This window comes from Asterias rubens, chromosome 7 (genome assembly GCF_902459465.1).
Source record: "Asterias rubens chromosome 7, eAstRub1.3, whole genome shotgun sequence".
Taxonomy (NCBI): Eukaryota; Metazoa; Echinodermata; class Asteroidea; order Forcipulatida; family Asteriidae; genus Asterias; species Asterias rubens.
In genome coordinates this window covers 9870896-9882491 of record NC_047068.1, presented here as the reverse complement: position 1 = coordinate 9882491, position 11596 = coordinate 9870896, and the positions used below count along the sequence as shown (strand labels likewise).

General features: G+C 39.8%; 2 protein-coding genes across 2 annotated transcripts; both read right to left on the bottom strand.

The window, feature by feature from the left end:
- Positions 1-1633: 1633 nt before the first annotated feature.
- LOC117292410 (melatonin receptor type 1A-like) lies at positions 1634-3178 on the bottom strand. The gene is made up of 3 exons (XM_033774441.1): positions 3154-3178; positions 2304-3078; positions 1634-1658 (listed from the first exon to the last, which is right to left on the bottom strand). Exons 1-3 carry the CDS (start codon positions 3176-3178, stop codon positions 1634-1636), a joined length of 825 nt encoding a protein of 274 aa, XP_033630332.1.
- A 3259-nt stretch (positions 3179-6437) lies between these two features.
- Positions 6438-7499, bottom strand: LOC117292409 (melatonin receptor type 1A-A-like). Its single transcript, XM_033774440.1, has one exon. It carries the CDS (start codon positions 7497-7499, stop codon positions 6438-6440), a length of 1062 nt encoding a protein of 353 aa, XP_033630331.1.
- Between the last annotated feature and the right edge of the window lie 4097 nt (positions 7500-11596).

Below are 11596 nucleotides of genomic sequence, written 5' to 3'. Positions count from 1 at the left end.
TAAAAAAGTACTTTAAAAAAATGCAAACTTCAATTTTAAAGAGTGGAAGACCACACGAGTTGTCCCTCATGGCTCCTCAAAGAGTGCTTTTACACTGTTTTGCATTCAGAGAGTATGTTTACAAAATGAGGTACTTCGTTACTTGTTAAAGGCACTGGCCACTACTGGTTATTGTCAAAGACCAGCAGTCTTCTCACTTGGTGTATCTCAACTATGCACAAAATAACAAACCTGTGAAAATTTGAGCTCAATCGGTCGTCGAAAAAATACCCTTGCCACACGAAGTTGTGTGCTTTCAGATGCTTGATTTTGAGGCCTCAAATTCTAAATCTGAGGTCTCGAAATCAAATTCGTGGAAAATTGCTTCTTTCTCGAAAACTTACGTCACTTCAGAGGGAGCCGTTTCTCACAATGTTTTATACGATCAACCTCTCCCCATTACTCGTCACCAAGTGAGGTTTTATGCTAATTATTATTTTGAGTAATTACCACTAGCGTCCACTGCCTTAAAAAAAATCTCCCAAGGAAAGTTAGTAAGTTTGTTTCCTTTTTTTCTTCTGTTATTTCTTTTGAGTGATTAAAGGACTGTTGTTGACTTTAGTGAGGGTAGATAGGCCTACGTTTATAATGATTGCAGAGGCACAATTGAGATTAAATTCTACCTCAAGCAATTACCCTTAATTGTTTATTGTTTAATTTTGTTCATAAATAATTAAATATACTTTTATGATGACTGTTAGTATGAACACACGAAATAAACTTGATCAGCTCACTAAAAGTGGCTGTTTATCATCCTTAGTCAGATGAACGTAAGAAGTGGCATGCGTGACAGTAATATCAAGCATTATGCGAACATACAAACTACACAACACACTATAAGAGATGTTAAATTGCCATGATTAGTCAGTTTTTAATTTAGCAACAAATTATTTATAGTACATCACTCTTAATATTAATGAATTCCAACTTTTTATATAATTACTTGTGTGAGCTACGACTTTAAATTAGTTAATAGATTATTTAACATCAATACAAACATCATAATTAAAATACAAATAATATCAGCTTAAAGGCACTGTACACGTTTGGTAATAACTGAAATTAATATATTAGCATAAAAATGAAATCGAAATTTGGGTTGACATGCTTGCGCTCAACCAACTGAGCTATCTAGCCAAGTGCAATTGCTCCAGTCTTTCTTTTCATCATGCTGCAATTTTGCCGTTTCGGGTAAGTTGTTTCAGTTGGTGATCTTTGAGCGAAGACCGGCTCCCCAAAATGCACATGACACATGTGATGTGTTTCGATACTATTATTGTAGGCGAGGCGATGGCGAATGTGTGGTAGTTCACAGGATATAGCAACAATCATACAGAAAGATGTCACACAGCTAATGGTACACGCAACTGACAAAAAGCAGGGTTTAGTAAGTCAATTTGTGATGTGGTTTCAAGTTTCACCCAAGTTAATGGTCGGTATTGAGTATTCCTTGGCTATTTTTACCTCCTTGGTGCAAGCAAGGCATTGTCTGTATCATGCTAAACGCTCTATAACGGTTGACAAAGACCGGTCCATGGGGAAAAGCGTCGTGTTCGTGTTTGGCAGAAAAGCGCCCGCAGTGGCTGTTTGTGATTCATTTGTGAGGAACGTCTTGCACGCTAGAGGATAAAGATGGAATCATTCTCATCAAAATCGACAATGTTTCTCAATGTATCCCCATAATTCCACATGGCCCTCTCAAGTCCATTTTGGCATCCCTGTGGTGGTTTGAGAAATGATCTCCCTCCAAGCGTCCCTGTCCAGAGCTATTGTTTTTAGCTCATGATTGTGTTATGTCTCTTCAGTGCACGAATGATAATTTCACCCGATAAACACGTTTTTAACACTAGCCTTTTTACAGATAGTTGTTTTGAAACTTTACGGATACGATCCATGCTGATTAACCGCAAATTTCACCGAACTTTTCCCATAACTTCCATACCTGTAGACATTGGCATGGAGTGTTTAACAATTATTGTTGCTACATCGAACTGTAATTCATTCCTCCTGATGACCTTAATCTCAGTTTTTTTTTCGTTTACAGCTGACAGCCTTTTTACAAATAGTTGCTTTGAGACTGCACGGATACATGCTGACTTACAGCGAATATTTTAACCGAAGAACTTTTCCGTGCCTCATTTGAAACCTGTAAGCATCTACGGATAACTTTAACATAGCCCCGGCGAAATTCCGTATTGGTCAACGCGTAAGTAACGCAGTTTATGCAACTGTTGAAATGAACCATGGTGAACAGAATGACGAACGTCTCCCTCTCAACGGAAATCGAGGCATTGTAGACGATGTTGAAAGGGACCACGAGGATCACCACCGACAGTACGAGAATCAGAAGTGTACGCAGGAGACGGTAGTCCGTTTTCGTCATCACTGCGCGCTGCCGACCGGCAAATTTCTGCAGGTTTCTTTTTGACGCGAGCACTTTCAACCAAACGCGCAAATAACAGTATATTATAAGAGACATACTGAGACCTAGAGCGACAAAACCATAAGTGGGAGAAGGTCGACTCATACAAGAAAACACCTGGGGTACGAGCTGATGCACGTCATATCCTTGTAAGATGTAGAAGGGTACCCAGTCTACAGCGAATGCAGCTCCCCAAATACACAGGACATAAAGGATAGTGGTGCATTTTGTGAAGAGGACATCATAGGCGCGGCCATGGCAGATGCGAACGTAGCGGTTCACAGCAATGGCATCAATGCTAAAGACCGACGCAACGCAGCTTACGGTACACAGGCAACCGGTGAACTGGCACAGAATATGATTGGACAGTAGATTTTGGCCGTGGTTTCGAATGCCAATCAGGTAGAAGATGTTGAGAAATGATGAGACGCATAGATCTGCAAAGGCTAGGTTCATCACGAGCACATTGTGGATTTTATGAAGTTTCTTGTTGACGATTACGGCAGCTATTACTAGAAGGTTTCCCAAGGTACCCGTGATTGACTCCAGTAATGTGACTATGAAGAGAATAAGATTGAGAGTCTTATCTTCAGCATACAATGCTATGAGTTCAGAGAGTGTCATTGGTTCATCAGGATAGTCGTAATTGTCTACAGTTGTGTTCGACATTGCAACTGAACTAAAACTATGATTTTTAGTGTCGTCCCCGTACTCCATGATTTGGCAGCGACGTATGCCTCTAACGTTGCAAAGAAGACCTCACAATGATATGATGATCAAAGAGCAAGGATAGCGGTGAAGTACTGATGGTTCTTAATCACCGAACCTCACAAATTGACAGCCATAATGAAAAGTACACAAAATGCCTTAATGGAAAGACGCAATTATGCGCTCTGTTTAACAGGACTAAATTATTATGTGTTAGTATACAACGACGTGACACACGCAAGCCTTAAAGGCTCTAGTCCTAACTCTTTGTGAAAATGACCCCAGGGGTCAGTTTCAAAAAGAGTTAGGACTAGTCCTAACTTAGGACTAGTCATAGGAGATATTAAAAACGTATAGCAAGTCCTAAGTTACGACGAGTATACTCGTCTTAACTCGGATAAGACTAGTCTTAACTCTTTGTGAAATCCACCCTGGGCACGTTTGGTACTTGTTAAAGATCAGTATTCTCACTTGGTGTTTCTCAACATATGCATAAAATAAAAATAAAAAACTGTGAAAATTTAGGTCCAATTGGTCACCGTTGCAAGAGAATAATACAAGAAAAACACCCTTGTGGCATTACTAGTCTATGTGTGCTTTCAGAGATGCATTATAATATGCTTCAGCTAAAGTCGTGTGAGAAATTACCTTTCTCTAAAACTACGTTAACCTGCTCCAGAGGGAGCCCCTATATTGTTCGTTACTAAGTTAGCTTTTATGCTTAAAACAATTATTTTGAGTAATTATACCAAAAGTATCCAGTGCCTTTAATACAAACAATATATGCGCTTTTGACGTGATAGTGAACTCGGTTCGGGTCAATTCTAATTAGTTACCCGAGCGTAAAACTGCACAAGAGCCGGATGACAAAACCAACGAAATATGGTTACTTCATGGGATACTGATGGGTTTTATTCAAAGTATATACGTTAGGTTATAACATAAACATAACATAACATAACAAATTACAAATTATAATGCGCTATTCCATCAAGATCATAGTGCACTAGAAATAAATCAACATGGAAAAAGGTGAGTCTTAATGACTTTACGAAATGCAGATAGAGTAACAGATCTGATGCCACACCGGCACCGAAGGTTAAGTAACTGGCTCAGTCATGTCGTTCCTTTTTAATATCAAGTCGGTTAAGTAATTAGCTTTTATTCCCTTATATAATTAAACTCCGGGCATTTTGAGCCCAGTAGAAAAATTAGTATGGTAGTGGCAGGCTGTCTTTCGTGACTGATTTCCTTTCCAAAAGATCGTTGACAACATGCGCCCTTTTTTTTAAAGTTGTAATAATGTTAGTGTAATGTCATTCATTTAAAGGCAGTGATGGACACTATTGGTAATTACTCAAAATAATTATTAGCATAAAACCTTTCTTGGTGACAAGTAATAGGGAGAGGTTGATGGTATAAAATGTTGTGAGAAACGGCACCCTCTGAAGTGCCATAGTTTCCGGGTAAGAAGTAATTTTCCACGAATTTGATTTCGAGACCTCAGATTTAGAACTTGAGGTTTCGAAATCAACCATATAAACGCGCACACCTTCGTGTGACAAGGGTGTTTTTTCTTTCATTCATATCTCGCAAGTTCGACGACCGATTGAGCTCAAATTTTCACAAGTTTGTTATTTTATGTATATGTTGAGATACACCAACTATGAAGGCTAGTCTTTGACAATTACCAATAGTGTCCACTGCCTTTAATACAAAAATATGTAAAAATGAACAAAAAGCATTAAATGCAAACAAATTATAAGCAAACATATTAAAACACAAAGAACATGTTTAATGCCATCTATTATTCAACTTCAAAATTTAATAGGCAACACATTATTTTGTGGTGAATTTGAAATGTCTTTAAATTTCTTAAATGAACGCAATGTCATTTTCTGCACGGCCAAATGCGGGACCGTCACGAATCGAATAGTCCCACTTAAATGTCCTTTTTGTGAAAACAAAAAATGTAATAATTTATGAAGGAAATCTTGAGCTATCTAGCACATGGTAATGCCCCAGTCTTTCTTTCCATGCTGCTATCTGGGCAGTTTCATGTAAACTGTTTTGACTGGACACCTTTGGTAATTGTCAAAGACCAGTAATCTCACCATGGTGTACCCTACATGCGTATAAGAACAAATCTATGAAAATGTTGGCTCAATCGATAATCGAAGTTGCAAGATACCAATGAAAGAGAGCACACCCTTGTTGCACAATAGGAGACTTTCCAACGCTAGGCGGCAGCAGACATACCGGGTAAATTTCCATTGTTTACGTAGTTCTGAACATGCGCATAATTCTGAGAACAATGGATTTACCCAGTAAGTCTGCTGCCCTCTATCGTCCCAGAAAGTCTCCCATTGTGTATGCTTTCAGATGCCTAATAAGGCGTCAGGCCTGAAGACTTTTGATATTGAGTGAGGAATTACCCCTATCTCAAAAACTACGATACTTTAGAGGCAGCCGTTGTTCACAATGTGTTGTACTATCAACACTCTCCATTGCTCGTAACCAAGTTAGTTTGCATATTAACAATTATTTTTAGCAATAATTACTTGTCCACTGTCCAGTGCCCAGTGCCTTTAGGTGAGTGATATCTTTAAGCGAAGACGGGTTGATGTGGGCTCATATGAATACACTCTTGATATACGAGGCGCATACCCTTGTAAGAAATAGAATATCCAGTGGACAGTGAATGCAGCTCCCAAAAATGCACAAAACAAAGAGTGTGGTGCGTTTTATGAAGATCATAAACTTGTAGCCAAGGCGATGGCGAATGTATATAGCGGTTCAACAATCCAATACTAAAGAATGACGTCACACAGCTTATAGTGCACATGCAAAACTGGGAAAAGGCAGGATTTGGCCGGTAGATTTTTGAAGTTGTTTCGAACTCCAAGTTGATGGTCGACATTGAATTTTATTCTTTGGTGCAAGACACTAGTCAAATGTTTCTCGTTTAACGAACTCCACGCTCTTTTGACGGTTGACAATTTACTCAAAGGGGGAAAGTGTCTCGTTCGTGTTTGATGGCACCCGCAACGGTTGTGTGTGATTCAATTATGTCTTGCACGATAGAGGACGCACTCTAAACAAAATCGGCAATGTTTCTCGATGTACAGCCCCTTTAACAATTATTGCACTTACATCAAAATGTAAGATTAATTCATTCCTTGATCTCATGCCAACCTTAGTTCCAGTTATTGTTTGCCATATCCAAGTCTGGTACATCTATTGACACGTTTTTAACTGACGGCCATTTTTACAGATGGGTGGTCTGCCTTACCGTGAATATTTCAACCGTACCTTTCACCGGAGAACTTTTCCGTGGCTTTGATACCTGTAAGCATCTACGGAGAACTTCAACAAAGCCACGGCGGAATTCCGTGTTGGTCAACGCGTAAATAACGCAGTTTATGCAACTGTTGAAATGAACCATGGTGAACAGAATGATGAACGTTTCCCTCTCAACGGAAATCGAGGCATTGTAGACGATGTTGAAAGGGACCACGAGGATCACAAACGCCAGTACGAGAATCAGAAGTGTGCGCAGGAGACGGTAGTCCGTTTTCGTCATTATTGCGCGTTGCCCATCGGCAAATTTCAGCAGGTTTCTTTTTGACGAGCGCACTTTCAACCAAACGCGCAAGTAACAGTATATTACAATAATCATACTGAGACTTGGTACAACGAAACCATACAGATGAGAAGGTCGACTCATACAAAAAAACACCTGGGGTACGAGCTGATGCGCGTCATATCCTTGTATTAAGAAGAAGTAGGGTATCCAGTCTACAGCGAATGCAGCTCCCCAAGTACACAGGACATACATGATAGTGGTGCATTTTGTGAAGAGGACATCATAGGAGCGCCCATGGCAGATGCGAACATAGCGATTCAGAGCAATGGCATCAATGCTAAAGACCGACGCTACGCAGCTTACGGTACACAAGCAGCCGGTGAACTGGCACAAAGTAGGATTTGATAGTAGATTTTGGCCGTGGTTTCGAATGCCAGTCAGATTGAGAAAGGATGAGACGCATAGGTCTGCAACGGCTAGGTTCATCACGAGCACATTGTGGATTTTATGGAGTTTCTTGTTGACGATTACGGCAGCTATTACTAGAAGGTTTCCCAAGGTACCAGTGATTAACTCCAGTAATGTGACTATGAAGAGAATAAGATTGAGAGTCTTATCTTCAGCATACAGTGCTACGAGTTCAGAGAGTGTCATTGGTTCATCAGGATAGTCGTAATTGTCTACAGTTGTATTCGACATTGCAACTGAACTAAAACTGTGATTTTTTGTGTCGTCGTACTCCATGATTTGGCAGCGACGTATGCCTCTAAAACGTTGCAAAGAAGACCTCACAATGATTATGACGATCATAGAGCAAGGATGACGGTTAAGTACTATACAGGGCCCAATTTAATGGCTCTGCTTACCGCCGAATTCTGCTCTTATGATCACGATTACGTGCCAGCGCCGAATTTCTGCCCTATAGCCTTGTAAGCGTAGAAAAGAATGCCTATAGTAATGCGGAGTACGCACGCGTAGAAGCCAAAATTCGCACAAAAATGCGCTAAACCGTGAAATACGCTTGCCGTAAGCACAGAATTCCTTGCTTCCGTAAGCGTCGATTCTGTGCTTACGGTAAGCAAAGCCATGAAATTGGGCCCTGATGGTTGTTAATCACCGAACCTCACACAATTGACAGCCAAAATGAAAAGTACACAAAATAATGTCTTAATGGAAATTGTGACGCAATAAGGCGGTCTGTTCTTAGAACTACTTTTATTAAGGGAACATATTATGTCCTTGGCTGATAATTGGCTGATACAGGTTAATAATAACCCTCACCTCCGGCTCGGGTAATCGCATCCAGACTGCAACCGGTATTAAACAGAGTGTTTAAAGCCGGCCAAGCACATTTTAATCCCATTCATAAATACCTTTTCGGTCAAAAAACATCCACACTTTTTGGTCCAAAAGCTACAATATTGTTCAATAATTTCTTTCAACAGAACACCCCATCCAGCTATGAAATGGTACGACTCTCTGGTAAACAGTCCTTATAAGGAGATTGGCGTGCGCGTCGCGCGTATCGCGTGATGTGGCACAGGTGTTCAAGCCATTGCTCTCAACCAATAGGAATGAAGAAACGGTCTTATAAGCACATGTGCGCATGTGCAAGCTCGCGTGTCACGCTCATGTTAAAAACACTTTTGGCCATGTCTTTATCAGCCGTTTAAACACACCAGCGGGGCATGCTCTCAACCAATCAGAATAGACAAACTGTCTTAGGTATTTATGAATATTTGTTTATAATACGATCAAAGACCGGTATTCTCACTTGGTGTTTACCAGCATAATTATGCATACAATATCAAACCTGTGAAAATTTAGGCCCAATCGGTCATCATATTTGAAAGAGAATAATACAAGAAAAACACCCATGTTGCATTACTAGTCTTTGTTTGCTTTCAGAGATGCACTAAATAGGCTTCAGCGTAAAAGTATTTATATTATTTGAGTGAGAAAATAGATTACCTCTTTCTCAAAAAACTACATTATTTCAGAGGGAGCCGTTTGTCCCTATGTTTTAAACTAATACCAACAGTTCTTCATTACTCAATACAAAGTAAGTTTTAAAGCTAAACATTATATTGAGTAGTTACCAAAAGTGTCCAGTGCCTTTAATACAAAAATAATAAATGTGCTTTGACGTGATAAAGTGAACTCGGTTCAGATCAATTCCAATTAGTTACCCGAGCGTAAAATTGCACACGAGAGACGGATGACCAAACCAACGAATTTGGTTATCACATGAAGATTTTAATCAAGGATACGTTTTCTAGCTGGCATGTAATTAGTGATAGCTCGTCACAAGAAATAGTTCAATTTGAAATGTTTTATCTCATAGTGTTTTATCTCATAGTATTTAACGATATTGTAATGAACTTAGACACAATGGTAAAAATAACAAATACCTATATGAATCCATCATATCTAAAGTAAACCAACAACCAGGCAGCAAAGCTGAATTTTTGTGCCATAAACAAAGTAAGATAGATGAGTCAAAAACTGCACAGATGAAAATATCAAATAGCAACACCAAAATAGGGGGGTACATAAGCCAATTATACAGAAATCACAAAAATAAAAAAAAGTATTTTGTAGGCCATCAAAATTACCAGAGTAGCCTCGTAAGAACCCTTTTATCCAATAGACGTGTTATGGTTAAACAAAATGATTTTTAGTTTTGGTCATAGTGATTTCTAAGATAAGAATTTGGCATTTTTGTTTCATCATAAATAAGATGTAGGTTTGTGCACAAGCATCGCATGCAAATGGTTACTTTATACACTCGACGTTTTCTCTGAAGTGGGCACCAACATAAACCAGCATGTAAGTTAATAATATGCCATTATGCCAATCAGACGAATTTAGACGTAACACGAAATGTAGCCCTGCTTATAGGCCTACAGTTATAGACTGTGAGCTTTCGTTATAAACATCAACGTTTCGTTTCCGAAGATGCCAAGTCACGTTCGGTGCATTTTTAACTTAATATATTTCAAACGAATCAGGGAAAATAGATGTTCAATTGCAATAACAACGAAAAGTTACAAAAATAAAGAAATATTTCTGTTAAATACAGGCATTGCTCTTACATACACAAAGATATCAGTGGATAAACTCGCAGTGACGTAAACCTTCCATTTCTGCTTTATGATTGGACGTAGTTTATCTGAAAGTTTGAGTTGCACCGATTCTGTTAATACAAAACGACAGATATGCTCTTCATTTCAATATACTGCTACATAATTTCTGTCAATACTTTTCAGATATTAAAAAAGGCCGGACAAGACTGAATTTTTCAACCCATGCTCGGGTTTTAAATTTATTTCAATTAACAGTAAACACGCAACATCCGAAGAAAGTAATACTAACGGTTCATGTCCCTCGAGCTTTACCCAAAAATAAAACAGCCTTTCAATGCACTTCATTTACATTTGGTGCGTTCGATTAGCTTCCCCGGGTCTACCCCGCGGTGCTTACTAGGGTGAGCCCCTGACAAGAGCTAAACGAACGATCACTCTCCGCTCTCGTATTGACGTCATGCACATGGGGCCAGCCCATAGTGATCCACTCCACAAGCAAGGCACTGGGGGCTGACCCGGGTAAGCCCCTGGAATGACGTCGAAGCTATTCGAACGCACCCACTGATTACCAAATAGTTGTTACAAGTTGCAATTGGCTTCCTCTGGCTTCGCACAAGCGCTGTTACCATTTGTGGCATCGGTTACTCTGAAGTGTAGGTCAGTGTTGCAGGTATGGTGATGTGCTATACCATTGTCGCATTGGTAATACATCGAACAGCTGTAGGGGTCAGGATAGTGTCCACCGCTAGCTCTTCCGTCGCAGGAGAACCTGGTGACCGGTTTGTCGCTAGTAACCGGGATGTCGCTGGTTACCGGTTTGTTGCTGGTTGCCTGTTTGTCGCTGGTTGCTGGTTTGTCGCTGGTTACCGGTTTGTCGCTGGTTACTGGTTTGTCGCTGGTTACCGGTTTGTTGCTGGTTGCCTGTTTGTCGCTGGTTACCGGTTTGTTGCTGGTTGCCTGTTTGTCGCTGGTTGATGGTTTGTCGCTGGTTACCGGTTTGTCGCTGGTTACCGGTTTGTTGCTGGTTGCCTGAGTAGTACTGACTGATTGAGAAGCTGGTACACTGCTCACCAGCTCACCATTGATGACTGAAGATATCGTTGCAGTCTTTACTTGATTGCCCGGCAAAGCATCTGCAAAAAATATAAAACATTACTTTTGACAAATCAAACCAGCACCAGAGTTATAATTGTCACTTCAATATGGCAACAAGTATAGAAACATTAATTTTTTTTTACCGATACACCGATGTGTGTTAGCACTGTACTCAGAACTTTCCCGAGTCCTGTGAAAAAATATCACAGGCATGTTACTCGGGTGGGATTCGAACCCACGACACTTGCAATTCTAGAGCAGTGTCGTTGCGGTACCCGCTGCCAAAACATAGGACTCGAACTGCTTCTAGCTACTGGGCAACCTCGGTAGTCTAGTTGGTAAGACACTGCTCTAGAATTGGTAGGGTCGTGGGTTAGAATCCCACCCGAGTAACATGCCTGTGATATTTTTTCCACATGACTCGGGAAAGTACTGAATATATAGTGCTAACACACATCGGTTTATGGGTAAAAAAACAAAAATAATATTCTTTATCCCCGATGCAAATTTAACATCTCTTAATATAGAAACCTTTCATAAAAAGCAAATGAGACTTGTATGTATATATTATTTTATAAGTACCACAGTCATGTTTAATCATCGAAAAAGTATTGGAATAGAACAAACCTTTATATGTACATGATGTCATTTGAGTTAAGT

What these genes read in the sequence shown, in the direction of transcription:
- LOC117292410 (XM_033774441.1), bottom strand. Translation starts at nt 3,178, where the DNA reads ATGGAGTACGGGGACGACACTAAAA. An exon ending in GTACGGGGACGACACTAAAA is followed by an intron (nt 3,079 to 3,153) that starts ATCATAGTTTTA and finishes AACCAATGACAC; the next exon opens with TCTCTGAACTCATAGCATTG. An exon ending in ATTTCCGTTGAGAGGGAGAC is followed by an intron (nt 1,659 to 2,303) that starts GTTCGTCATTCT and finishes TTTATCCTCTAG; the next exon opens with CGTGCAAGACGTTCCTCACA.
- LOC117292409 (XM_033774440.1), bottom strand. Translation starts at nt 7,499, where the DNA reads ATGGAGTACGACGACACAAAAAATCACAGTTTTAGTTCAGTTGCAATG.